Source organism: Cajanus cajan, chromosome 5 (assembly GCF_000230855.2).
Source record: "Cajanus cajan strain Asha chromosome 5, NIPB_CcT2T_4, whole genome shotgun sequence".
NCBI classification, from domain to species: domain Eukaryota; kingdom Viridiplantae; phylum Streptophyta; class Magnoliopsida; order Fabales; family Fabaceae; genus Cajanus; species Cajanus cajan.
In genome coordinates this window covers 4256071-4283938 of record NC_138521.1, presented here as the reverse complement: position 1 = coordinate 4283938, position 27868 = coordinate 4256071, and the positions used below count along the sequence as shown (strand labels likewise).

At 32.1% G+C, this 27868-nt stretch overlaps 4 protein-coding genes across 6 annotated transcripts; 3 read left to right on the top strand and 1 right to left on the bottom strand.

Moving 5' to 3' along the window:
* Positions 1 to 2687: 2687 nt before the first annotated feature.
* Positions 2688 to 8696, top strand: LOC109809549 (DEAD-box ATP-dependent RNA helicase 20). Its single transcript, XM_020372887.3, has 10 exons — positions 2688 to 2848; positions 4561 to 4829; positions 5267 to 5446; positions 5567 to 5728; positions 5859 to 6013; positions 6370 to 6462; positions 6652 to 6737; positions 6818 to 7044; positions 7502 to 7735; positions 8383 to 8696. Exons 1-10 carry the CDS (start codon positions 2793 to 2795, stop codon positions 8439 to 8441), a joined length of 1521 nt encoding a protein of 506 aa, XP_020228476.1. The 5' UTR covers positions 2688 to 2792; the 3' UTR covers positions 8442 to 8696.
* Positions 8697 to 10320: 1624 nt separating this feature from the next.
* On the top strand, positions 10321 to 12962 carry LOC109808709 (WAS/WASL-interacting family protein). Its single transcript, XM_020371823.3, has 3 exons — positions 10321 to 10488; positions 10574 to 10744; positions 12369 to 12962. The coding sequence occupies exons 1-3, from the start codon at positions 10440 to 10442 to the stop codon at positions 12668 to 12670; spliced, it is 522 nt and encodes a 173-aa protein (XP_020227412.1). The 5' UTR covers positions 10321 to 10439; the 3' UTR covers positions 12671 to 12962.
* A 933-nt stretch (positions 12963 to 13895) lies between these two features.
* Positions 13896 to 19920, top strand: CYP90D1 (cytochrome P450, family 90, subfamily D, polypeptide 1). Of its 2 annotated transcripts, none has more exons than XR_014433825.1 (8): positions 13896 to 15266; positions 15497 to 15821; positions 16480 to 16629; positions 16715 to 16960; positions 17408 to 17497; positions 17591 to 17776; positions 17927 to 18134; positions 19310 to 19920. XR_014433825.1 is itself a non-coding variant. In XM_020372285.3 (8 exons), the coding sequence occupies exons 1-8, from the start codon at positions 15052 to 15054 to the stop codon at positions 19398 to 19400; spliced, it is 1425 nt and encodes a 474-aa protein (XP_020227874.1). In that variant the 5' UTR covers positions 14570 to 15051; the 3' UTR covers positions 19401 to 19920. The 2 variants fall into 2 exon arrangements, 1 of the variants encoding a protein (XP_020227874.1); XM_020372285.3 differs by having other exon boundaries at positions 14570 to 15266; positions 18013 to 18134.
* A 3168-nt stretch (positions 19921 to 23088) lies between these two features.
* Positions 23089 to 26708, bottom strand: LOC109809710 (calcineurin B-like protein 10). 2 transcript variants are annotated; one of them, XM_020373094.2, is made up of 9 exons: positions 26596 to 26708; positions 26334 to 26505; positions 26163 to 26245; positions 25939 to 25998; positions 24606 to 24714; positions 24448 to 24500; positions 24054 to 24134; positions 23855 to 23967; positions 23089 to 23622 (listed from the first exon to the last, which is right to left on the bottom strand). In XM_020373094.2, the coding sequence occupies exons 1-9, from the start codon at positions 26629 to 26631 to the stop codon at positions 23535 to 23537; spliced, it is 795 nt and encodes a 264-aa protein (XP_020228683.1). In that variant the 5' UTR covers positions 26632 to 26708; the 3' UTR covers positions 23089 to 23534. The 2 variants fall into 2 exon arrangements, with proteins under 2 accessions (XP_020228683.1, XP_082930891.1); XM_083074765.1 differs by lacking the exon at positions 24448 to 24500 and having other exon boundaries at positions 24595 to 24714.
* Positions 26709 to 27868: the final 1160 nt, after the last annotated feature.

Sequence of the window (27868 nt, the reverse complement as noted above, 5' to 3'; positions counted from 1 at the left end):
TGCTTTAATTTTTAAATCATTGTACTAATCTCTGGTTATTAATCGATTAATTAATTAATTGAAGTTGAACTGTACCTAACTTATTTGTCACTTGTGGCAGAAAACATATATAGTAAAAGAATAATGATTTTTTTACTAACTATTTTCATCATTGAAACCTCTTTCTCTGGAGTTAGCAAACATAAGATGTACTTGGCTAGAATCTGCATGTCCACTTTTGGTTAAGGTTGTTTGAGACCAAAAAAATCATAAAGTGGTTAGAAGTTAGAGCCAGTTTGTTGTGGTGCATACACTTTTGGTTCAACAACCAGAAATAAGCTTTCCCTACAAGATTTGAAGCTCCAATGCTAAATTATTTGCTTAAAAATAACTCAAAGTTCACTGTTTGCTTATTCCCTGTCACTCCTTTAGTCTACTTGTTTAGAAGTTGAGATGGGGCCAGTTCCATGTTCTAAAGTTTTAAAATTCTGCATTATTTCGTTTAATGTCATTTCATATTCCCTCACAAGACAATGCCACTAAGGATCATGTGTCCGATGAACCAAACTAACCGAACATAAAAGATAATATTGGCTTAAACAGAATAGGAGCAAAGGGCTTTGTTGTTTATTGCAACAGATTTTATGCTTGTTTTGGTTGGAAAGAGAACCTCACCATGTATGTTACCTTTAGTTCATGGACCACAACACCAATTCCATATGCCACTAAACACTTTCTTCAACTTTATTTTATGAAAAAGGAAAATACCACGCACTTTGGGGTAGATACTAGATATATAGTTTTGGTTTCCTTGATCAGTTCTCTTTGCACAAAATGCATAACGTGGTTTAATTAAGCTAGTAACGGATTTAAACAAATACATGACTAAAAAAATCAATTCGATTGGAGGATGAGGACCAAAGATGCTCAATCTTATCTATACTTGGACAAGTCCCTTCACAAGGCAAACACTTTTGCTTTTATCCATTACAGTCAGCAACTATCATTAAGTATCAGAAACCTGTTTGTATTATTAAGTGATGTATGATAGGCCTATCAACCTATATGCATACAATTGTTTCATTTTATATTTATTTTTCTCACCAAAGTTTTGGTTTCTGATTATGTTACTCAGTGATGGAGGACAAAGATAGACTATTTTGCTAATCTGCTGCTAAATTATTGTTTCCTAAGATTACATCGATGACATGAAAGTTGCATAAACACAATCTAAAGACTGTTAATTCGTATCTTGAGGATAATAATTTGTAAATAAATAGAAATAGTTTTTTTTCTCACCATTGTAAGTAAGAACAAAACTCACCTATCGTAATTAAGGAATAAGTTTTTTTAACTTTTTCATGACAATTGACTGTAAACATGTTGTTCATAAAAAAAAATCAAATAATCACTAACCATATTTTATAAATTTCCCCAAAAATTGTAGTTGTAGAAATCCCATTCATGGAAAAGTAGTTGAAGATTTTCTGTACTAGACATCACTTCAGTCTATCCAAAATTCTTTGTATAGGAAGAAATAGACAGATTATCTGCCTATGATGGGAATGCCACTCTACTTTAAATTTTTTTCAGCCGAAAGGAATGTCACATATTTGGCATGGGAAGGCCCTATATTGTAACATATCCATATTCCAAAAGTTTTGCAAGTTGCATGACCATACCTGATCCAAATGAGTAGCCATGCAATGCAATGCAATTGCAACTTCACCTTATAGCATTCTGGGCCTCTTTTTGAGTCATTATTATCCATTTGCCTTTGCCTTATCCATTATGCTGCCATCAAAGTCTATTTTGTCACACAGTCTCTTCAAAGACCTTTGTGGATAAAATTTAAGAATCAAACGCATTATGCATATCATATCAAAAGAAATATAATTTATTATTATTGTGACCATGCAAGTGACTAGGCATGATATACTTCAATTTACAATTCATTATGGGGGTGGTAAGGAGAGAGGGGTTATATTATCGATAACATGTGTTTAAGCTACTATAATTCTAAGTACATGTTTGGTTTCTCGTTACATCTGTCTCCATCCACATTTTTCTGAAGCAAGTTTTGGTTACTTGTACATCAAATTGATCTGTTTGATGTGAATGTGGTTTAAAGACAGTTCAAAACATTGATTATGCCAGGTAAAAACAAGATAAGAAAAATGTAAATATAAAAAAGTTAATAATAAGTAGAAGTTATTTTCCATAAAAATGAATATTGAATAGTTTTATAATCAATCCACATAATTTTTTTCTTGGGTGAACTAAGTTATCCTTTAACTACAAGTCAAAATGACTAATCTCTTGAAATAGTGAAGTTCATTTAAGGGACTTTCAACAAATATTTTTCTATACACATAAATCTTCATATCAAACACTTCAACTCATAATTAAAGAATAAAATTATCTCTTAATCATAACGCATCTAATCGTATTGGTGACAAAACTTGTTTTATAAGCGGAATCACAACCTTTTTTTATGACTTCGTTTTGAATAATATGGCACATAATTACAAATGATTAGACATCATTAACTTTATGATCACATAATTGGACTACATTGCTCAACTCTTTCCAAATGAATGTTACAAATAGCTATCCACACACCCAATGTACATTAGTCCCACCCGTTCTGCATTGGCTTAGGTTGGGCCCAAATGGCCCAATAAAAATCGAAGTTGGGCCAGCAAAGAAAAGCCCAAAATTTGTTGGAGAGAAACTGCAAAGCGCTTCCTTGCTCTTTGTGGAGCTGCAGCAAGGAGAGGAAGAAAGTGAAGAGTGTGTTTGCGAAAAGCATCATGAGCCGCTACGATAGCCGCTCCGGCGACCCCGCTTCCTACCGCGACCGGAGAAGGTAACCGCCGCTTCCACTTTATTCTCAACCCTAATTTTCTTTTCTGTTTTAATTCAATTTGCTTCGTCGTTATTCATAATCTTTTTTTTACACTGTCTAGTTTTGTTGCTTTTGCGCGCTCATTTGCTCAGATTCTTATAATTTCTCATTCTTAGCTTTAGTTGACGTTGACGATGACTTCAGCAATTGAATGTTCCCGTTTTCTTTTTTAAAATTTTTTATCTCCGAGTCAATCTTCTGTTTTAGTTTTACTAGAGTGTAGATTTTTAGGGTTTGTTAAAGAATGAAACGTTTGCAACTACGAGTTTAGTTCGCCTTAGGTCCAATTGTATCTTTACAACTGAATGATCCGGTGTCAATAAACCCAATCCATTGATCAATTGCTAGGTTAATTTCACTCACATTCATGGTTGTTTTGTTTTATTTATTTTATCTTTTGGGATTCGAGGCGAGGAGAGACTCATAGTAGGCCTAACCTTACAAGGGAGAGGGAGAGAGGGGAGGGATGGAGCTCATTTTGGGGGGTTGAAGTTGCACGCTCACAATTGATGTCCTGCAAGCCTAACTATTTGAGCTGACTTGAGGGGATGTGGTGTAATCTATTTTTGTCATCTAATGTGGTTGTCAACTTCCACAATGTGTAGCAACATATTTACAACTTTGTGAGCTTTCCCTGGAGGAGTATTAGGCTATCTAGAAAATACCTAGTAATATCACATTATTGTATTGTATGTTAAAATATTTCATGAGTCAATATTGCGCTTAGCAGAATAGCGGAGTGGAGCAACCTTAGGTTGCTATGGGGTTCAAATAGTGCAGTGGTTTTCAGTAGCAGTCATTGCAGCTGGAATACAGCCAAAATAACTGTTTTTTGATGTTGTAGGGGTGCTACCATTGCATAACATAAGCTTAAAAAACCCATTTTAACTCCTGAAATAATGTTGTTTAGGATTTTCTTTTTGGGTACAAATGTGATTTCAACCTCATTTTGTAATGCATTTTTTGCTTCTGAAACAATAGAATATGAGAGGCTTCTTCTTTGACCATTCCATCAAAAGTTACCCCCTGTTTAGGCCTCCGTTCCTTCATACTTAGCACTATTTTTATTTTCCATTTTTATTTATGTTCTATTCTTTCATCTTCCTTTAGACTTCCCGATTCACATTCTGCTAATTTTTAGTGTTATTTTTCTAGTAACTCCACCTTCATTTTCAAATTTTGATTTCATTTCTTTGTTCTTATTGCTCCTAGACTGATGGTGATTTGTGTGTAAACTATGACATGAATTTCTTTAATTTTGGGTCCTGTTTTGTTTGAGTATTCTATGTGTAGTATAAATTATTTAGCTTGTATTATAATATTTAAAATAGTGGCCATTCCGCCTTCTTCTATCTTGATATAGCATTTTCAAAGCTGGCTGCTGCTGCTGCAATCTGAGATTGATAAATTCACATTTCTTTACTTATTTAGTTATGATTATAAGTCTAGACTGTCAAGTATTAGTCTAATTAAGGGTATATTGCATTGTATTTTGTGATTCATTATTGCACATTACATTCTATTATTCAACCACAAATCAAAATTATATTCTATTATTAAGAATTTATCTTCTCTTTTCCTCTTTTAGCCAAATCCCTATAATTTTCAACAGTGATAATCTTATCTATATTTGATTAAAATGTTTTGCTGAATAACTGCTTTTGTTTTGTTAGTGATTCTGGGCTAGGTGGACCTACAGGTTTTGGGGGTTCTGTTCAACACTCTTCATCAAACAGGAAGGATTATGATGGTGGTGCGTCGCCAAGGAACCTCAGTTTGGATGGTTTACCTCATTTTGAGAAAAATTTCTACATTGAGTCTTCAGCAGTAAGGGCAATGACAGATGCTGAGGTTAATGAGTACCGGCAGCTGAGGGAAATAACTGTTGAAGGTCGAGATGTCCCTAAACCTGTCAAGACCTTTCATGATGCTGGTTTTCCAGGTATTTCTGTTCCTTTTTTTTCTTTTTCGTTTCTTCATTTTTGCTTTGCACCTTCTTCATCTTAAAGTACATGACTCACCTCTTTATGGCTTGAGTTTTTTTATTTTGCTTCGTTTTGCACAAAAGTGTATCAAGAGCTGGTAGTTTGGAGGGGTTATTAGTTGTGTGGGCAAGATTGTCAGGAAAAATAGTGTGCTAAAAGTATTTTCCTATTGATTGAGAAGTTGGTTGACGTATTTTATTCCAAAGACAGCATGTTATTTCATTTTCATTAGATTAAAGTGGTAAAAGCTTCCCTTTTGCAGAATATAAGGCAAAAGAAAGGAAAAGATCATTTTGTTTATAATTGATTGTCTTGCAAAATTTATTATCTGGTCATGGGAATGTGATCTTATGTTTCAAAAGATTACTGATTTTACAGCCTTGATTTGTTCCAGAATATGTAATGCAAGAAATTGCAAAAGCTGGCTTTACTGAACCTACACCCATTCAATCTCAAGGTTGGCCAATGGCATTGAAGGGACGTGATCTGATAGGAATTGCAGAAACAGGATCAGGGAAGACACTTGCTTACTTGTTGCCTGCCATTGTTCATGTTAATGCTCAGCCAATTCTAGGTAAGGAAATAAGGAAACAACTGATACGATTAGATTTCATATTGGATGTAAGGGTGCCTTTTTTTTTTTTCCGTCTTTGCTACCTTTGTTTTGCTGTCCATTCATTTATAATATTTTCAGATCATGGAGATGGACCAATTGTGTTAATTTTGGCTCCAACTCGTGAACTTGCTGTGCAAATACAACAAGAGGCTACTAAATTTGGTGCGTCATCTAGGATTAAGAGTACATGCATCTATGGTGGGGTTCCAAAGGGACCTCAGGTGCGTGATCTCCAGAAAGGTATGTGTTGAAGCATTCAAAGCCTGGCTTTGGTTAAATAACTTATGGACTGATTGATGCCCCTTTGTACAGTTTTTCTTTTCACTTTTCATAATCACTTTTATTTTGATTTTGTTAATTTTGTGATTAGGTGTTGAAATTGTAATTGCCACTCCTGGGAGGTTAATTGATATGCTCGAGTCAAATCATACTAACTTGCAGAGGGTCACATACCTTGTGTTGGATGAAGCTGATAGGATGTTGGATATGGGGTTTGATCCTCAGCTTCGGAAGATTGTCTCTCAGGTTAACTTTATTTTATATGGTCAATATTTTGAAATAGTAAAATTTCAATGAATGGAGTAATATTTTGAAATAGTATTTTTTTGTCATATTGCTCTTCTTGATGCTTCATTCTCTATTATGAGTAATGTTCTAGCTATGTTGCTTTATTTATTTTATTTTTTTACATTTTTTTATTTTGATTTTCAATCCCATTAACAATGACATTTTCCTTTTTTGTACCGTAATTATTGTACTAGCTTCACCTACTAATTAATCCAAATTGATTTAGACTTAGAAAAGACATTGCTGAAGCTGCAGACTATAATTTCTTTATTCTTCTGGCCATCTGATCACTTTTTGGTTTTTGTTTTACTTAGATTCGTCCGGACCGTCAGACTTTGTATTGGAGTGCTACCTGGCCAAAGGAGGTTGAACAATTGGCAAGAAAGTTTCTTTATAACCCATACAAAGTAAGATATTTCCTTGTTGGGATATGTAATTGTATTTATTTCCTTTTAAAGTTCATTCCTCTATGTTGAAATGGTTCAGAGATAAATTATCTTTTGAGAAAAATGTGTGATTTTGTTTATGTATAGCAGCATTGTATTTTTTGAGAACTTTATTTGTAATTGAAATAAGAATTTCTGCAATCACTGCAGGTAATTATAGGTTCTTCAGATTTAAAAGCTAACCATGCAATACGGCAATATGTTGACATTGTTTCGGAAAAGCAGAAATATGATAAGTAAGATGTTTTCTACCTTATTTTCATTCTTGTTGGATTTTTCACATAGGGCCACCTAATATAATCTTCCTATCTGTCAGACTGGTGAAGTTGCTAGAGGACATCATGGATGGCAGTCGAATACTGATATTTATGGATACCAAAAAAGGATGTGATCAGATCACTCGGCAGCTCCGCATGGATGGCTGGCCTGCACTCTCAATTCACGGAGATAAAAGTCAAGCAGAAAGGGATTGGGTGCTCTCAGAATTTAAATCGGGCAAAAGTCCTATTATGACCGCAACAGATGTTGCAGCTCGTGGATTAGGTGCAAAAACCTTTTCTTTACTTAATTATTTGGCATATATTCTTATTCACTGAATTGAAAATGTAGTGTTGTAGTTATAGTTATGGAAATATTCAGTGCTTATATATATTTTTTGAAATATTAATATTAAGTTATTGTTATCCTGATTGCCTTCAATCCTGTATATTAAGTAACTTTTTACTAAATATTTTTATCTACTTTTTTCTGGCCTTTGATTACTAGTTAGATTTTTGCATGAATTATTTGCCCTTTTTAACTTGAAAGTGCCCAACTGCTGCTAGAGGTGGATCTCTTCATTATTAAGTCTTAGCTTTTTTGTTGTAACAAAAGACCAAAGTTTTTTTTTTTGACCGATGACTTCCACTCTACTTTGTCACTTATTAAAGATTAAAGATTAAAGATAACCAGTAGCTTTGCATATGTATCTTAATCCTTTCTACTATTTGATTACTGTCAGATGTGAAGGATGTGAAGTATGTGATAAATTATGACTTCCCGGGGTCACTTGAGGACTATGTTCATCGCATTGGCCGGACTGGGAGAGCTGGTGCAAAAGGAACTGCATACACATTCTTCACAGCTGCTAATGCCAGATTTGCAAAGGAACTTATAGCCATACTTGAGGAAGCTGGACAGAAAGTTAGTCCTGAACTAGCAGCAATGGGACGTGGTGCACCACCTCCACCTTCGGGTTAGTTAACCTGACCCAAGTATAATATGCACTTACAATATACATATAATGTTTTGGTTCCCTAGCTCTTCTTTGATTGTAGATGTAGTTGTGAAGGGTGTACTTGATTGCTAGGGGCTTACGCGTATAATCTGATACACTCACCTAGCAGAATCAATGGACAATACCAAAAGAATAACATTCACATATCATTGTGTTTGATTAGTTTTGCGAGGGGTTTGCTTTGTTACTGTATTGGTGTATTTGATTCCTATGGATGGCAGTCTACTTTTGAACTCATTTTGGATGGAGTTACTTTTCTAGCATCTTTGTGGTGTTCTGCTATTGGTCTTTTCAGGGGCGGTCTTTGATAGATCTTCAGAGATTGGCACGCTTATCCTCTACTTTTTTATTTTTTATTTTTTTATCTGTCATCTTTCTTGATGAATTCTGTATAAAAATAAAAAAATTCTAACTTCAAAAATTGATTAATCTTTCATGTAGAACTATGACCACTGGTCAACGTTTTTATCTTGTCATTTTATTGTCCGTGGAATCTGGGGCTTTAGTCAAAATTGCAACATACTGCAATTATACTAGTTTGCCATGTTTGTTGCACCCTTTTGGTTTTCTGAAATTCTCCTTTATTCTTGTGAACAATGAATTAGGTCCCCGAGGTTTCCAAGACCGTGGGAGGGGTTATGGCAGTTCTCGTCCATGGAGCTAATTGATGAATAAACTTGATTGACGGTGGAAATCCCGATAATCATGCCCTTTATGTTACTACTGACGTTTTATATAGTCTCGCTAATTACTGTAAACTTGTAAGAGTAGTAATAGTAATTCCGTATTGTTCTAAAATTTATTTTGTTCAAATGTCCATAGATCATGTACGATCAGACAAGTGTTCATAAGTTATATAGTTCATACCACAACAATTCATTTTGCAGAAAACAAGAGTAGTGTATATTATTTGAGTTAATCACTTATATACTGTTAGTTTAAAGTTCTTTTACACTGGCAACCAATTATATCTTTTAATAGTGTCATGTCATTTGCTTATTTAATCAAATAAAAATAAAAAAATAATTTAAAAGATATGATTGACTACCAGTGTAAAAGTGTATAAATGATTATCTCATATTATTTTGCATTATTGTTATTTTTTCTTATTATTGTTATACTTGGTTTAGAGGTTTTACACATGGAATATTTATTTATTTATTCTTTATTTTGCATTGTCATTGGTACTCGGAAATTGAAGACTTTTTTTTTAAAGATATGAAAAATTTCAAAGATAGTCGTAATAATAATTAAATTTTGATTTTCATACTTTTAACTATCTCATTCCTTCCTCACCTAATCACTAGATTAACCTTAGTAATTGGAAATTGAAGACTTTATTTGAGAAAATATTTTTTTGTTTTTTACTTCAATTTTTAAAATTATCTTATTTTCTATTTGTAAATAGTTATATGAGAAATAGTAAATAAATAAATAAATAATTATCTAAAATCATTTTAAAAAATACAAAAAAAAATGCTTTATACTTAAAAATAAAATATTCTCTTTATGTATAAATTAGAATACATGATTTGGAACATAATGAAGATTTTACTCTTCATTTTTTAAATTAGACATTTATAATGTTATTTTTCCTTTTTAAAATGTGCATTTCACATGTCGTGTAATTAATTAATCATGATATTTGTTTTAATCACTCCAAATTAACCTTTTTATTATATTTTTAATTTTTAATCATTATATATATATATATATATATATATATTTTTTTTTTTTATATTGATATTTTCTTTTATTTTTATCTATAAATTTGATAGTTAAAAATAATTTTAAAACCAAATGAATACTTAACAGCAAAATGAGAAAGCATAATATGTCAGGTAGGATGCAAATGTTATGTATGTAGATATTTTTATTTATAATTTATAATTTCACTCATATTAATACTTATATATATATATATATATATATATATATATATATATATATATATATGTAATTATTAAGTTGTGTAAGTTTAGTTTCATAGTCTATATTTAAAGAGTTATATATTACTACTAGTTATTTAATAATTTATAGATAAAATATTTTACATTTTAATTATGTTTATTATATATTTAACTGTTTTATTAATATTCTTATATTTTATTTTTTTTAAAATAAATACTAAAATTATAATAAAAAAATCCAATCTTTAAATTGAATTGGATCATATTTAAATCTTAAACTAAAACCTATTGAATGGTAAATTAAAAAAAATCAAAATAATTGAACAAGATTGTTTTCTTCTTCTCGACTCAACTAATTTTAGAAAAAAAAAACTTTAATTATCTTTTTGGTATATATAATTTCATAAACTTTATATTTTAGTCTTTATAATAAAAAATATTTTATTTTCATTTTTGTATATATATATATATATTTAAAAATTTCGATAGTTGTATAAATTTAGTTTTTTGGTTTTTTTTTTAAGAAATAGACTACTAAAACTATAAAGGATAAAATAGTATATATAAAGAATAAAATGAAATATTTTTAATTGAAAAGAAAAGAAAAAGTAATTAAACCAAAAATAAAAGAGAAAAGAGAGACTGGTTGAATTGCTTATGCAGTAATGCATGGGAAGCAAGGTGATCTAGCAGAGTTGTAAGTAAGGCGAAGGGTGAAGAGTGAAGAGTGAAGAGTGAGAGACAAGAAAATAATGAGTGAAGAAGGTCTTCCAAAGCTATACACCAACAAGCCCCGAAAAGGTTTGTTTTTTGCTAAGAAAATTTGTGCAAAATCAAATCAAACCAAACTCTTATTTTGATTTAAGGTTTATGTCTTTCGTAACAGCGCAACTCAAGCATGTTCGAGGGCAACAGAAATCCAACGGCTTCTCCTCGCCGACGGCGACGGGCACCCACGGCCCAGCCGCTGCTCCGCCGCCGCCGCCAAAGGAGCCCTTTGTTCGGCGCTACAAATTCCTTTGGCCTATGCTTTTGGCTGTGAATCTCGGTGTCGGAGGTGACTTTTCTTCACCCCCAATGACCAAAAATCGTGTTTTTTTTTTTTTTTTGTTTTTTTTTTTGTTTTTTTTTTGTTTTTTGGTGATCATGCAGGAATTTATGAAATGGGGTTTGTTTAGATTGAAGATGCCTTTTACCATGAATAATAACCATGGGTTGTTACTTATTATTGATCATGGGGTGAGGGAAAAACATTTTTTTTTTGGGGTTTGATATTTCATGGGTTGGAATATTTGATTTCATTTGTGGGCAAATGAGGAAGGCTAAATTGACACCTTGAGTTAGGTATCATTTGGTTTGGCCTATCAATGTTTATTTTGCTCCTCTTATTTGCAAAATACTCCCTCAAAATTAATGTGCTGATATTGGTTGAGGTAGGTTAGTTGATACTAAATTAAGCTGTATTTCACCTTGACATGTTTGTTCATGAGTATGGTGAGTGACAAGATAATAACTTGATGAGGGTGGTGGTTTCTTGGGGATGATGGATTTAATGATCCTCAGGCTCTGCGGTACAATATCTGCTTCTACATATGAGGGTTTGAAGCCAATGAGATCATAAGTTAAAAAGCATTGGAGGTGGCCATGACTAATGAAAGGAAAAAAAAAATAAAAAAGAAGAAGAAGAAAGCACATGATTAGAAAGGAAAGCTTTGACTTTTTGTCTAAGGATGGTTCTTTTTATGAAAGGCCAAAAAAGAGGCTACCCTATGCCTTTATTGCTACGATGCATGCTTGGTTGTTATTTTCTTAATATATGATAGTTGAGGTTGTTAGAAGCATCATTTCTGAGATCAGTGTGCTAGTTTCCTATCATTGTGATTTTTAGGTTGCATTTAGAACTGAAGGTTTGTGGTTTTGACAATTATTATCATTCTTTTTATATTGATTCATTGAATCAAGGTTTGACAAACAAAAATAATCAAGCTGATACCTTAATCATTTTTGGGACTGTATAATTGGACTACAGCATGCTGTAATCATTTTAATTCCATAAATTATCGATACATCATCCTATGTACAATTTTGCAAAAGATCAATAACTTTATACTTTTTAAATTTCACTAAAATAATGTGTTCAAACAAACTACAGTATTTGCCACTAATCTTATGGAAGATGATTGACTGGCGTGTGCCTGTTTGTAATACAGGATTTCACTATATATTGTGCAAGCACTTGATTATCCTTTACATGATTTAGTTAATAAGATAGAGCAGAAAGGGTATAATAATCAAAGACATGCAAAATACACAATATATTGAAAAATTAGGCTGTATTTCACTTTGACATGTTTGTTCATGAGTTTGGTAAGTGAGAAGATCATAACTTGATGGAGGGTGGTGATTTAGTTAGTAGTAATTTAGCCAAAGTAAGCTTCTCAATGAAGGATTCACATAACTGTACAATATATTGAAAACTTATTGTAATACACTGAATACATTTAACATGAGTCATTTAATATATTTTGAACAAGTGACTACTCTGCTCTGCTAGCATGTCATTTTTCAGTCTACTAGATATCGCTTGTGTTTGATCACAACTTAATGAATTTCTGTTGTAAGAACATATTTATTAGTTCTTGTTGCTAGATATTGGACTGATGATTGTCTGAACTCTGTAGCTTATCTGTTTATGAGGACGAATAAGAAAGATACTGGTGAGGAGGAGCAAGATGCAAGTCCCGTCTCAACTAAAGATGCTACTGCTCCTGTTGTTGAGACATCTGTGCCCTCACCACCTATTACAAATCCCGTGATCAAACGAGAATCAATTCCAGAAAACCAACAACGTGAACTCTTGAAGTGGATATTGGAAGAGAAGAGGAAGGTCAAGGCAAAAGATGCAGAGGAGAAACAAAAAATTGATGAAGAGAAAGCTCTGCTTAAAAAGCTTATTCGGTCAAAATCCATCCCAAGTGTCTAAAGATGTTCTGCTTATATTTATCAGCAGGGGAGAAAAAAAAAAGTTCTTGAATTGATTCATCCAATGCTTTTCTTTTCTGTTTACTTGGTTTGTTGATGAACTTTAGATGATACATTTGTTGAGATTTGAGAGTTCAGCATCACTGACATCCTAAATTGTCATTTGCAAAATTTGGGATGTGATTCACTGGTTCTTTTTTGTTCTGACAATGGTCAAGTTGATGGCACTTGATGTATAATTCCCATGTTCAATATATTTACTACTTTTTGTGAATAAAGCCAGATTTGAGTTAGAGCCTCAGCACATGGCTAGTGAGCATCTCTGCTTAGGTAATTTAAAGCACTAAGATGAGGGTAAGAATTAAATAATGCAAACGCAATGAATTTTTATTGATCAGATTATTTCAAATTAGTTCATGGAAGACACCGTTTCAATTAGAATCTCGAATCTACATAAATAGAAAGGTTGGGAAGTTTTCTGAATAATATTCTTATGGTTAAGTTACTCTATAGTTTCATGAGTAAAACATTGAACTGATGGACCTTTATCTATCATCAACTTATCTCCCTTTGATCTTATTGGTTATTTTCTAATATCCAAGCCAAGCATATTCTCCATGGTTTTTTGGGGAGCAGAATTGCATATTCATCATGTTGAGGTTTGAGAAGAGTGCCTAGAGATTCACATGGCCCTAGTGTAAGCGTGCACAAATCCCCAAAAGGATGTGGACATGAATGGCACTATGCAGACTGGCAGGGTTCCCACAATATGCATGCAAGTAAACCTCCATAAGGAAGCTAACCACTAAAATACTATAACTTATTTTCTCAACTGCTAGTTTTTATTTTCTTTTCTTTCCTTCTTTCTCTTTTGAGAAAAAAATTGCTTTTCTTGTAGTTGATGGTCAAGCTCCTCAAACTCCAAGAGAATATACAATATATATGAATTTCTTTCTGGGATTTTCACTGATTTTGTTTGATAGTTAAATAAAATTCAGCACAGCGCCGAATAATCTCTGTTGCCAAAATGATATTAAAGTATGAACGTTGAATTGGTTGCCTGAATCTGATAGGTTGTTCCCCTTTAAACTAAGACACAAAAGCTAACTCATGAATTGGGTTTAGCCTTATAAAAACTATATAACTAGAACTCGTCCATTCTGATAGTAATATAAAAATAAAAAATAAAACAATTGTTGACTATAGTCAAAGAGAAATTTATAAAAGCTTAATCAAAGTTGGGCAGGCATGATATGAAATAATCTACTTGGAGAAGAGGAGGTTTATCTTTAAATACCATTATATTCATGCAAATATGGCACTCCTATTCTTGCTTGGGCCATTAAAGTAATGTATTACCACTGCTACTGTACAATAATACATTATATTATTGCAATGTTAAAAAAAATATTTGATTAATGAAAATCACATCAAATAGATGTATATTAATCCTTAATTGTCAATTTTGGAATAACATAAATCATGTACATAAATAAAAAACTAATACATAATAAAGACATCCTAATGAGAGGATGATAAGAGTAATTTTATATAGTAAAGAGAAAGAAAAGGGTATGTGGCCTCTAGCATATAATATGAGAAAGGAAGGAAATGATGATAACGTGAGAGGTTGGAGAAGACCAAAATAGATTGAACAAAATGTTGATGAGAGAGAGTAGTTTTGTGGCGGGGTGATGATGATGGATGAATGTGGTTGGACTTATTGAGTTTCACATGAAGGCACGAGGTCATCCAACTGCTACTGCCAAAGGAAAAGGAAGGCCATAATCCAATGTGCTACACCAACAATCATGCCCTTCTGTGGGGACTTCTTTCATTCTATAATGTGAAACAAAATCATAAACTAAGCAAAACCAGACATTCATTATCAGTTAATATTTCACGATCTAAACATATAATAAAAACCTTATTCTCTCACTTTACTACATTTTACATTTCTTTTTGAGACTTAATTTGATATATTATCATAGATAGTGTGCATTTCTTGGAATTTGGGATATAGATAATAAGCTACTGATCTGAGACCGACATTCCCAACCCGATATTGGAGCCCCATTGCAAAACTGTTGACCCAGTTAAGTCCCAAGGACTAAGGTAGAACTAAAATTCTTTGTGCCTTGAGAATAAAATAATTCCATACTATGCTTTTCTTAATGTATGCATAAATATTTATATTCTCTCTAACGCTAAAAGTTAGCTAAGACTTCACAAAACCTCTCTCCTTCTCCCTCTTCTTGCACGCGTAAACACACATGCACACTGAAATCTTTCATAAAGAAAAACGTGGTTATGGCTGTGGCCACCATATGATTACGCATATTTAAGCCAAAGCTAGAAGTATTATAGACAGTGTGTGAGAAAATGATGGACAATATTTGGATTGTGTTTGTGTCAGTATTTCTCTTGTGCACTGTGATACTCTACAGAAACAGGCTTAGCCTTATGCTCAAATCAAAACATCGAAATCAACTTCCATTAGGCACTCTTGGATGGCCTCTTATCGGTGAAACCATTGAGTTTGTTTCTTGTGCTTACTCTGATCGCCCTGAGAGCTTCATGGACAAGCGACGCAGCATGTAAGTTCACATCACCAATAAATTTCCATGCACCACTGATTTAAGCATGCACTTTATTTCAGCTTCATTACAAGTTAGCTTCAGGTTTTTCCATGCCATCACATACGAAAGTTGGACTTCAAAAGGAAAACCATCTTGGTTGATAAAAGTCTTACCATGTGTTGGTTTTATGTTGTATCTAGAAATTTTTGTTGTTTTCAACAAGGATTATGATGTGTTGCTACTTGCAGGTATGGCAAGGTGTTTAAGTCACACATATTTGGAAGCCCCACAATTGTTTCCACGGATGCTGATGTGAATAAGTTTATACTGCAAAGTGATGCAAAGGTTTTTGTTCCTTCTTATCCCAAGTCTCTTACTGAGTTGATGGGGGAGTCTTCTATTTTGCTCATCAATGGAAGCCTTCAGAGGAGAATACATGGTCTCATTGGAGCTTTCTTCAAGTCTCAACAGCTAAAGGCTCAGATCACCAGGGATATGCAAAAGTATGTCCAAGAATCAATGGCAAGTTGGAGAGAGGACAGCCCCGTGTACATACAAGATGAAACAAAAAAGGTTAGTTCTGTTTCCTTCTCTTCTCTCTGACTCTGAAGGGTGCGTGAGTGTTTGTAAATGTGTTCGATCACCAGGTCTATGTGTATGGAAGAATAACCATTAGAAGAAGTCGAACTGAACTCCTTAATGGATCTCTATATCTCTAGAGATTAATCTCTCACTTTCACTTTGGATTCACCCCCCAAAAAAAATTGTTTATGCTTATCTTTGTCTGCCTCTATCTCCCACGTGGTGTAGAAGTCAGAATCTAGCTCCAAAGTTAGCTCACGGTGGCTTCTTGAGAATAGTTCCATCAAACAGACACAAGATAAAACAAAAGATGCTGCTTCTCTTAAATCTATATTTGGCTGCTTCTTCTATGCTCATGTTGTTTATATGAAAGCATCCACTCCTCCAAAGTTGTATGACAAAATCACCGCACTTTCTCCTAACGTTTATGCATGAGTTACTGAAGTAATAATTGGTGATTGAGTTATCTTTCGGACAGTTTTGCTCCTACTTAAGTTTCAAGATGATATAATTGTAAAGTGAAAATCCTAGTTATCTTTACGGGGTTCGTAATCATTTTTGTAGTAATCATGCTACATTGAAATTGAGATTATCAATAATAATTTACTCTTTTCAAAGATACCAACAATTGCTCCTTTTTTGTCCCCAGATTGCTTTTCATGTACTAGTCAAAGCATTGATTAGTTTGGATCCAGGAGAAGAAATGGAGCTTCTAAAGAAACATTTTCAGGAATTTATCTCTGGCCTCATGGCTTTACCAATAAATCTACCAGGAACTAAACTTTATCAATCTTTGCAGGCAAGTCCATTAATATATATTGATTTCTTTTACCATACATGTCATGATGGACCTGGCAATAATGACTTTCACTTTTTGGTTTTAGGCAAAAAAGAAAATGGTGAAATTAGTGCGGAGAATTATCCAAGCTAAAAGAAATAGTGGCATCTGCAAAGTTCCAAAAGATGTGGTGGATGTGCTTCTTAATGATGCAAGTGAAAAACTGACAGATGATTTAATAGCAGATAATATTATTGATATGATGATTCCAGGGGAAGACTCAGTGCCAGTTCTTATGACTCTAGCTACAAAATATCTATCAGAATGTCCTGCTGCTTTGCAACAGTTGACGGTATTCTAAATTTCCTCTTCGCAAATTATAATGGAATTCACCTTATCACAGATAATAAGCATCGTTGAATTCTTAATAATCTCATTTTGTTTTAGTAGTTTAGCACAGGATTCCTAATGGCCTAGTCTAAAAGTAGAAAAACATTTTGTTGTTACCATTATGTTTCTTTTCCACCATGTATTAAAGATTTTGTATTTTTCTTAGGCACAATTGGGTAGTACTGATAGTGTTATGTCCTTTCTACACTAGCTATATGACTGAACCCTCAAGAGTGGCCAACATCACACTCTTGGCAGATACGTATGGATTTTGCCCTTCCATTTACTAAAGCTCTTGAATAATCTCTGGTTGTGGCATATCATATGAGATTGCAACATGTGCCTTTAATAAAGTCTTTGAACTAATTTCCTGATTAGCTTTTGCCAAACTACTTTTGGTGATTCTCAGGAGGAAAATTTGAAGCTTAAGAAACTTCAAGATCAGGTTGGGGAGCCCTTGTGTTGGAGCGATTACTTATCATTGCCATTTACTCAAACAGTAAGACCGCCATGGCTGTTGGCTCCTCATCAAAGACAAGTAAAAATAATCCATAATTTTTAGTTAACTTAATTGTGTGCTCTACTTGTGCAGGTCATCAATGAAACTTTGAGAATGGGAAATATTATAATTGGAGTTATGAGAAAGGCCTTAAAAGATGTTGAAATAAAAGGGCACTTAATACCTCAAGGGTGGTGTGTGTTTACAAATTTTAGATCAGTTCATCTAGATGACAAAAACTATGAATGTCCATATCAATTCAATCCATGGAGGTGGCAAGTAAGAGACATCACCTACTCCTAAGTTATTTGAAAGTTTCTTTATGTTTTATTTGTATGAGTCTTTTTGGATATAATTTAGAAGCATTTTTTAATGTATCTCTTACCGAAAATAAAAAGTTTTTTTTTTTTTTTTTTTTTTTTCACTCAGAAAGCTCTAAAAAAAGTTTCTAAGCTTGTATCCAAACAGATTTTATGCTGTTTATTTAGCTTAAGTGATGGATTGGTGAACTTTAGGACAAAGACATGAGCAGTTGCAATTTCACTCCCTTTGGAGGGGGACAAAGGCTGTGCCCTGGCCTTGACTTGGCCAGGCTGGAAGCTTCCATCTTCCTACACCATTTTGTCACTCAATTCAGGTAATCATTCTTCACTTCTTTTCTAATGAGTGAACACAGTGAATCATTATTATATGTCATCATGCACAAATTTTTGACCTCTCCTTGTGACATGGGAGCAAAGGCAAAATCATAACAGCAGACACGAAAATTTCTGCCATTCTGCGGATCAAGTGGCTTTGCATGGACCTTTTTTTTACTTTACATTTTTCACTCATGATTTTCTCTTTTGAAACTAAAACTGGTTGCTGAAAATTACATATTCCACATATTAATATCCGGGTGGGTCAAAGGCATAAAATGTCTCTTTCTTGCATATGGACAAAGGAGGAATCCAAGTTGTAAAGTTTACGACTTTACGGGGCCAGAAAGCCTTACATGCTGTTAGAATTCCTAAAAGCCATTTCATACTAATCTTTGGTGTATAATAATAATTAATGTGTCATTAAACTACTTCTAAATCAATCCTAACTGTGAGGAAAGCCATGATACTTCTTGAATGTATCCTAATTCTTAGTACAGTACCAGGCTTAAGAATTTTAATCATAATCATGCTGCAATTTCACACTAGCTTTAATGACACGTGAATCAGATATGAGTTGACTGGTGACAATGGTTCAACATCGTACCTACAAAGACAGAAAGAATGTTATTTCATTAGAGAAGTACATTCAACTACTGTCTCTTGGCACTGTTTAAATGGGAAGCAAAAATACCTGCCATTGAGAACCATTTTTTTTTTATTTTTATATGTAGCATTTATTTTATATTATCCTTAGGACTATAGGTTTTGACTTCTAATTGTACATGCTTCTATGAAGATATGTATGGCCTAAAAAAATGAAAAATACCACAATAACGAGCTATGCTGGTCAAATCATGTTAGGGTGACAAAAGCCTTTGATGATATCAGTTAGTCAAGCAGCCTAAAGATAGAGTTTTTGCTAGCTAGGCCTGCAAAACGTGCAACCCAATAGTGCATTGTATGCTTTGCTTTTCTAACACCTTTGAATACTTCATTCTGCCTAGCTTGTTTCAAATTTAATTAAGAGATATAAGTTTAAAAGCTCTTAAGAGAGTTTTTCAACAAAAAATAAAGTTTTTTTAATAGAGAAACTTTAAAAAATGTAAAAAGGTAAAAATTTGATGCATGCAATTATAATGAGACATCTTGAAATTTAATGTTGTACATGCAGATGGCATGCTGAAGAAGATAGAATAGTGAACTTCCCTACAGTAAGAATGAAAAGGAGGATGCCTGTGATGGTAAGGAGAGTGGAATCTTGAGGTTCATTCCTTGGCCAAAAAGTGTGGAGCCACTTCAACATGAGGGTACAGAACAACCAGTGTATGAAAAATACAAAATGTAAGAAGAAACAATTGAGGGGTAGGGGACCAGAAAGATTGGCTAATGTGGACACACGTGTGGTTAGCTTCATTAGCTATTTTTTTTGTCCCCTTGCATTAGTCTTTCCACATGAAGACAATGGAGAGTTTCATCTTTTGAGGGACCCTTAAATTAGGTAGTATTTACTTTTCACCAATTCTTCTTTCCCATTTTACCTAGTGTGGTAGGAAAATAAAGGTTGATTGTAAGGGGTAGCAAGCACTTTTATCTTGTTTTTGAATCAGAGTTCCTTTTGTTTATTTTTGCCTTTCACTTCACCACCTTTTTTTGTTCTTTTTCCTTTTTCTCCTTTCTTTGGAAGAAGAGCAGGGGAGGGAGTATAGAATTGAATAAGTGGACACCTACGACAATTGTTTGAGTTTAAGGGTCCCATAAATTATAATGATATTCTTAGGACAACTTGTCAAGGTCCATTTTAAATATGCATTTATTCATACTTTATATAGGGATGATTGAAGAGGGAAAGAAAAGTGAGTAATGTACACAAGATCCACCACCCTTTAGTTTGATCAATGATGTGAATCATCTAAACCAGAGAAGAAGAAAAAAAGGCGCTAAAATCATTTATGGATCCAAGATTCTTGATTCTCCATGAACTTCAAATTGTTTTTGTGCAAATCTATTTATAATATTTATAAATGAATAATATTGATATTGAATTTTAAAATATAATTTATTTAAGAAGATAAAACAAGGATCAAGACATGAGTATTTTTTACCTAGGTAGGAATTTAAGAAGTTAGAGAAAATTTGAGAAAGGATGGTAAAGTATACCTAGAAGAACATCATCACAAGTAAGATTAACACAAACTGTAGTTGAATACGTCAATGTTTTTTTTTGGTAAATAATCTAACTCATGGGCTTAATCATTTTGAATTTATTTTTGCTGCTATGACTGATAAATACATATTCCTAACCCTCCTTTTTGTTAAAAAAATTCGAGGAGATAAAAAGTAGCGTTCTAAATTCAGTGATGAAGATATGTCAAAAGCTTTAACAAAATGTCAAGAACATACCATCATATTTGTAAACAACCTATAAAAAAATTACACATAAAAGATACAAGTAACAACAAAACGTTTAAATAATCTGTCAGTATAAAACCATGAGTGAGAATTAAAGGCAAGACTTTTATGTGATGCGAAAGGTTAACAACCATCATTAACCAGTTTAGGCTTTTTATTTTGTATTTTTAGGAGTTTAAAAGCCTAAAATTAGTACTTATCTATTATGCATACCCCAATAAAAAATGTCAAAAGTACAAAGTACTTGAAATTTGAAATAATGTTATTTTACCCCTCGAATATATTGAAGCAACAATTTTTGAACACTTAACTCTTAACCTTCTGTTTGTTTTATATTAATTTCAATGGACGGGCATTAAAAGGTAAAAAGGTAACTATTCAATAAAGTGCGTCGAGACACAATTTTTTGACATTATATTGCTCTAAGGCTTTTGAAAAAATTCTCACCTAAACATGTTAGTAGCGTGTTTGATTTTGTTTTTTATTCGAAATTCCAGATTATGAATTTAACATATACAGGACATAAATTATCGTTCGAACCATCATTTAAATCTGCTACTTTGCAAAAAAAATAAAAAATGAATGCTTTAATTTATACTAAAATAGAAAACATTTTTAATTTTTTCTAAAGTTTGAAAAATATTTAAACATTCTTTTGTTTGGAAGGGGAGCTAATCTTTTGGCTTGGTGTGTATGAAAAAGTATAATTGATGGAAATTTTGTCCTTTTTCTCTGTCAGGGTGGGAATAATTTCCAAGGGAACAAATCTAAAAATAGAAAAGAAAATAGGATGGTAAATATCTGTGCATTTATTTCGTGATTTTTATTTCCTGTTTTTACTTTATAATCACAAATTTATCATTTTGTTTTCAATTTGATCCTATTTTTAAAGATTTGTACAAAAATTATTGAAAATAGATTTTATTTGTTTTCTCTGTTTCACGTATAAATATTTAAAGAGAGATTAAAAATAAGTTGATAATTAAATAATTAAAAAGTAAAAATTGAAAATAAAAATAGAAAACAAACCACAAGTCCACAAGTAAACGATCCGAATTAAATAAAAATAATTGAGTGGCATAAAAAGAAAAACCCAAAAGTAATCTGAAAACTAACCTAATTGGATGTAGTAATATGAAAAACTGACCTAATTGAAGGTAGTTTGAATATATTTAAGTTGTACTTGAATTTTTTTTCGAAAGTATCTTAATTCATGCCACAATATAAAACATTTGTTACTTTTGTTTCTAGTTATAGGTGTTTTATGTCTTCTACATCTTATTAATTTTCACTTTTCTCCACTTCTTCATTTTTCACTATCTTTATTGAAATTTTTTATCCATTTTTTATGACAAACCAAAGTTTGAAGTCGGTGGATTGTATGAATATTCGTATACACTCCTTTCGCCCAGTGTAATTTATGCAATCAAAATATGGTGGCCTCAAAATAGGTTGTCCTTCAGTGACAATTTTCATATTACTACCTTCAATTAGGTCGATTTTCAGATTACTACCTTCAATTAGGTCAGTTTTAGATTACTACATATTAATTTATTATTTTTTATTTTAAATACCTGACTAATTTTTTTTCTTTAATTTAGTACCTAACGTTGGTCCCCCTCTGTGAAGTGATGATGTGCAGACGGACTGTCACATCATCACCCAACAGTGTCTGCCACATCATCACCATGCCCACATGGTAGTCCCTTAGATAACGTGGCAAACACTGTTGGATGATGACGTGGCAATCCGTTTGTCATATCATCACTTAACGGAGCAAGACTAACGTCAAGTACTAAATTGCAAAAAAAAAGTGTCAGGTAATTAAAACAAATTTATTTTTAAAAAGTAATAATCTGAAAATCGACTTAATTAAAGGTAATTTGAACATATTTAAACCTAAATTTAAATAAATGAGTATATAAGTAATTTAGATTTAAGAAGAATAAAGTATTTTAAAATAAAGTTTTAATTTGAAAGTGTAAGATGGTGTTTAAAATGACAAAATAAAAAAGAAATAAATTAGAATTTAGTAAAGATGAGATTTGAGGAATGAAAATAGAAACCTCAATATAAAGGAAACATTTAATATTACCAAAATAAGAAAATTTTAAAAAAGAATAATAATAATTAGAATATAAATTTTTTAAATACCATTTATTTATCAAAAACAAACTTCTAAATTTTATAAATCAGTATATATTTTTTTTCCAATGGACATGATACGGTCTATGCAGCATGTAAAAGTTTATAACTAAAGATTAATTTACACTTACAAAACAAGTCACTCACGAAACATAACTTCTACCGACTAAACATTATTTTTAATACAGAGACTACTATATCTATCCCTGTATCTCAAGAGAGGCCTTATAATCATTAGACCAAAGGCTTCGTTTAACAAATCAGTTTATTTATAAATATAGAAATACTATAATGATACCATTAATATTATCATTAATTTTTTACATAAATATTATTATTCCGTAGTAGTATTAAATTTTTATTTTAATGCATTAAGATTATATACATGTTAACATATTTAAAGATCAAACTCATTCACATAAATTCCACTTATTTACCACATCAGCACATTAATCACATCATTAATGGCATTAATAAAGAGTCCAAAACTTAACTTTAATGTTGATGTAGGGGCTAAAACTATATTTTTTCGTAGTAACTAAAACTTAAAATTGTGTAAATATAGTTAAACCCTTTTAGTTATGATAATAAACACATTTCATTTTAAATATTTCAAATGATTTTTATCGTACAAATAAATTTTGTACACTGCACCAAAACGAGCTGTACAGTCGCTGATCAAACCAAACCATAATTTGATTCAATTTGAATCAGATTTTTACCGCACTTCGGTGGTTTGATTCACTTCCATGAATTCTCTCGTTGGAATGAACACGGGATTTGGGAGAGTGGATTCTACTTCTCAGAACAACAGCTGGTGCAACAGAACAAGCTTCCACTCCTCAATGTTTATGACTGCCATTAATATGCCAGTGGGAATCATCAACTTGGGTGCTGAAAATGAAACTGGTAAAAAGTGTGGTGATGTCCCTGACCAGTGACCAAACAAAAATGGAAACCATAAAAATTCAGTCCCAACCAATGCACTGCAAACCATCAGATTGAAATATACTCATTGGTGATGCTTATTAGTTGGATTTTTTGTTGTTGTCTAAATTACATGTATCTTCCACCGGAGTCAATCCAGTTTGAGTTGGGTAGGTTATTATATTGAGTTTAAATTTGATCGATGATTAAATGATAATATAAAGAAATTAATTACTTTAGGTGAGGTAGAGTCATGTGCTTCAAGAGTGTTGGGTGTCGAATAACAAATGCCTTCCATTCTTCTTTGCTTATTTTATCATCCTTGTCAGTATCAGCATCTTGAAATGTCTGATAATTTTTATGAAAGAAAAAGGTTACTTAAAGGCTCCAAACGAAAATCAACACAGGGAAAAAGTGTTCTTGCAAACAATTACCTTATCAATAATGGTATCAAGGGCTTCATCTTCCAGATCCATGCCACATTCAGATAGAATGGCAACAACCATTTGCCTAACCTGGAAAAAGTCGGAGGTTAACAAAACAGTTCCAGATGTTGGTAAACTGAAAACAATAGGGGAAAACAAGTTAAATAAAATAGCAGACCTCCTCATGGTTATTTTGAATTTTACAATTATTCAATGGACATAAGATTGCCATAGACTTCATAAACAGAATTACAGAAACCACCACCATCACTTTTCTTTGTTAAACTTGTCAAATCAAATTGATATTGTGGTAAGGGAATTCTAGTGCAACATTATTCTATGATGACAATAAATATATTCAAGTAATAACATCTTCATAACCTGGACATGCCCAGATACTCACTTCTTCTCGCTCAATATATCCAGTCTGTCTCAAGTCATACAATCTAAAAGCAACTACAAGAAAACCAATAAAAGAATATTGATAATTTTTACGCATACTAATATAAATAAAATAGATAATATAAAAATACAAGTGAAAAACTCTTACTGAAGTCTTACAATCAATTTTCTTTTCCAGAGGAGTATAAGGATGAAAGATACTGAGAGCATGCACAAACTCCTCAAATTCTATTACGCCATTCTTTTTTTCATCGAAGACATCAAACACCTAAAAAAATTTACAAACAATAAAATGGACTCAATTATACAATTCAAGAAGGAAAAACAGCAGTAAACAACAGAACTTTCTGCAAAACAAGTGTATACAGCATTTTATTTCTTCTAAAGGACAGGGAAATAGGGAGAATATGCATAGAACAATGTCTCCAGAAACCATTGGGCATTGGCTATGCTATATAAGGTCAACAATGTAAAATTAGATATTTAAACAACAGAAATACTGTCAATACGTACAATAAATCTTTCAACTTCTCTATTAAAAAAACATGTATGCACCTTTGATCTTTCATAATAATATATATGACAAACAAAGCTAGAAAAGAATATCAACTTATCATAACAATTTGAGACCTTAGTCAATGTGGCAACAATCATTTACAAAAGGACAAAAGGACTGACCGGTATAAGACTTCCAAGGAATGATACAAAAAAGCACTAGAGTTCATTGATCACACTTCACATAACATATCAGAGTATTAGACTAGTAAAAGCATCCTTAGGTCTAAAACAGCCTGTAATGTTCCACAGGGGATTCTGAAGGAAATTTAGAAGGAAAATGCCAAGTAGCTCTGAAATTTAAATTATAAGCAGAAACTTGTATTGAGGCAGTGGCATCCTATTTGCAAAAAAAATAAAATAAAGCATCATGCATCAATTAACCATTTTACTGAAACAAATCCATATTTGGAGCTCTAAGTCCGACATAGAAACCATATTCTAAACTTAATAGAACCCAAGACAAAATCGGACATAGCAAATATCTGGCTGAAGTGGTGGAACTTGATAAAGAAGTCTTGGAGGCAGGTTTGGATTTGGTGATAGGTTACGTAATTTTTGTTCACCAGTTACAATGGATGAAAACTCTTAAACTGATAACGACAGAATTGAGTCGTGTGAACAAAAACAAAAAAGCAGTATGAAGTAGGAAAATACTGCCACCCTGATTTACCCAGATGCCACAGGAAATCAAAGGGTGTGAACTAATTTGGTCCCTAGAAAGATGCTTCCCTTGCAAATCAAAATTACCTTCCTTACAATAACACATTGTTTGTTTGGAGGGGAAGAGAGAGAGGAGGGCTCTTGACAATAGACAATAGACAATAGACAATAGACAATAGACAATAGTCCCTTGTTTTAGTTGTTTGGATCATAGGTTCACAAATGAAATGAAGAAAATAGAAAGCAAAAAAGAGTAGTGAAAATGGTTATATACCCTGTCAAGGAAAAGATTCTCGCCAGTTGTGGTCTTCAACATTGCCAATGTGAGCTCTTCCTTCGCAAGAGAAACAAACAAGAGTTAAAAGGACACAATCTCAACAATTCCAAATCCCAATCTCAAAATAAAGACTAAAAAAAGAATGCACAAACTTAAAAATCAAAAGACACATTGATCCCCAAATCCCAATCTAAGCAGTTAACTAACTTAAGCCAAACTACCTTGTGGATGAGGCCATCATCAATGATTGAACTACTCAACTTCTTGAACAAGTCATGCAACGCCTCAATTTCATTAACAGAAACTGCGACATACAAATGAGGAACTCAAATAGCACTATAAAATTAAAAACAAAAGGGTGAAAAATGAAATGGAACAGAAAAAAAACGAACATGGAGATTGATTGGCGAGGGTGAGAACGTGGTGGAAGGAAAAAGAGGGATTGTTGTTATTGGGAGAATGAAGATCGAAGCAACCAGCTAAGGTGAAGAAAACAGCTTCCACGATTCCAATAAGCGGAATGAAGACCGCGCATAGCGCCTCTCCGAACGTCAAACTCGATCTCTGAGACCAATCAATCATACTTCACAATTCACTTTTCACCATAACCAAACACAAAAGGAAATCGCAGTTTAGAAAAAAAGAGTGTATTACCAGAGCCAGAGATAAACGCGCCACTGAGAACTCCATTTCATCATCCAAAACTTTTCCGCACAGATATAATTATCCTTATCCTACGTTAATACAACATATATCTTTTAAAAAAAAACCTATAATATTTTAATCTTAGTTATTTATAACAAATATAAAAATTAATATATACACTTTATTAGAATTTATTTTAATTCTCAGTTGAATTAATTATATCTTTTTTAAAACATATTTATTTAATTAATGATTTTTTTACACAAGATAATAAATGCTCGAGGATGAAAATGATCTCTTTTAGGAAGAAGAAAAATAGAAATATATATTTTATAAATATTAATTAATTAAGTGAAAAATATTAATAGAAAGATAAAAGATTAATTTTAAAAAAGTGATTTAAATTATTAATAAATATAATTTTTTTAACAAAATTAGCTAATTTTTTAAAGGTATAATTTATTTTAAAAAAAAAGTCTCATAATTAGACAAAGGTTATAATAACTAGAATGTATAATTTGAAAAATATAAGGTTCTCACTTTCCTTAGTTTCCCGATTAAATATTCTTAATATTTTTCCCTTCTTTAATTTAGAGGTACAACAATTAAACAAAAAAGTTCTCTCAACCATTTTAAGCTATCATCGTCTTATTTTTATCTATATGTTTAATCATTTTAATTATATATTTATTTCAATTTATCACTTTTTTTTTATTTTAAATTTAAATTTTAATATTTAAAAATTTATCAATAATTAAAAATAGTCTTATGTCACAATTTAAATGATTTATTTTAAATAAGAAATAATTTGTTTATACATATTATATTTGTTTATTAAAAATTTGAATCATATAAAAATAAACCACTAGGGTTAAGGTTTAGAGTTGCGTGGGAAGGGATTAGGATAGTTAAAAGCATGAAAACCTAAATTCAATCTTCATTGCGACCATCTTTGTAATCTTTCCTATCTTTAAAAAAAAAATCATATAAAAATAAAAATTTATGTTATGTAATAAATATTAGTTGTAATATTTTGCTCATATATGAAATCTTTAACTAATTGTCAGATTGGACCAAAATTTATTTCCATTTTAGACATGAATTCGTGATAAAGACATCAGTTGATGCGAAAGAATTATATATTTTTAGCAGAAGGTAATAAAAAAAATAAAAAATAAAATAAAAAAATAAATAAGAATGCGAAGGCTCGTGGTCAGGGCCAAGGCTTGTAAGTTGTAACCCACCACGGGCTGAAAATGAATGTGATTAAACTAAGAATTAC

Coding starts and splice junctions, on each gene's coding strand:
- LOC109809549 (XM_020372887.3), top strand. CDS start 2,793: ATGAGCCGCTACGATAGCCGCTCCGGCGACCCCGCTTCCTACCGCGAC. Junction 2,849..4,560: donor TCCTACCGCGACCGGAGAAG/GTAACCGCCGCT, acceptor TTGTTTTGTTAG/TGATTCTGGGCTAGGTGGAC. Junction 6,014..6,369: donor TTCGGAAGATTGTCTCTCAG/GTTAACTTTATT, acceptor TGTTTTACTTAG/ATTCGTCCGGACCGTCAGAC.
- LOC109808709 (XM_020371823.3), top strand. CDS start 10,440: ATGAGTGAAGAAGGTCTTCCAAAGCTATACACCAACAAGCCCCGAAAA. Junction 10,489..10,573: donor CACCAACAAGCCCCGAAAAG/GTTTGTTTTTTG, acceptor CTTTCGTAACAG/CGCAACTCAAGCATGTTCGA. Junction 10,745..12,368: donor TGTGAATCTCGGTGTCGGAG/GTGACTTTTCTT, acceptor TGAACTCTGTAG/CTTATCTGTTTATGAGGACG.
- CYP90D1 (XM_020372285.3), top strand. CDS start 15,052: ATGATGGACAATATTTGGATTGTGTTTGTGTCAGTATTTCTCTTGTGC. Junction 15,822..16,479: donor TACAAGATGAAACAAAAAAG/GTTAGTTCTGTT, acceptor TTTTGTCCCCAG/ATTGCTTTTCATGTACTAGT. Junction 17,777..18,012: donor TCAATCCATGGAGGTGGCAA/GTAAGAGACATC, acceptor GGTGAACTTTAG/GACAAAGACATGAGCAGTTG.
- LOC109809710 (XM_020373094.2), bottom strand. CDS start 26,631: ATGGAGTTCTCAGTGGCGCGTTTATCTCTGGCTCTG. Junction 25,999..26,162: donor ATGATGGCCTCATCCACAAG/GTAGTTTGGCTT, acceptor TCTCTTGCGAAG/GAAGAGCTCACATTGGCAAT. Junction 23,968..24,053: donor TTGATACCATTATTGATAAG/GTAATTGTTTGC, acceptor AAAAATTATCAG/ACATTTCAAGATGCTGATAC.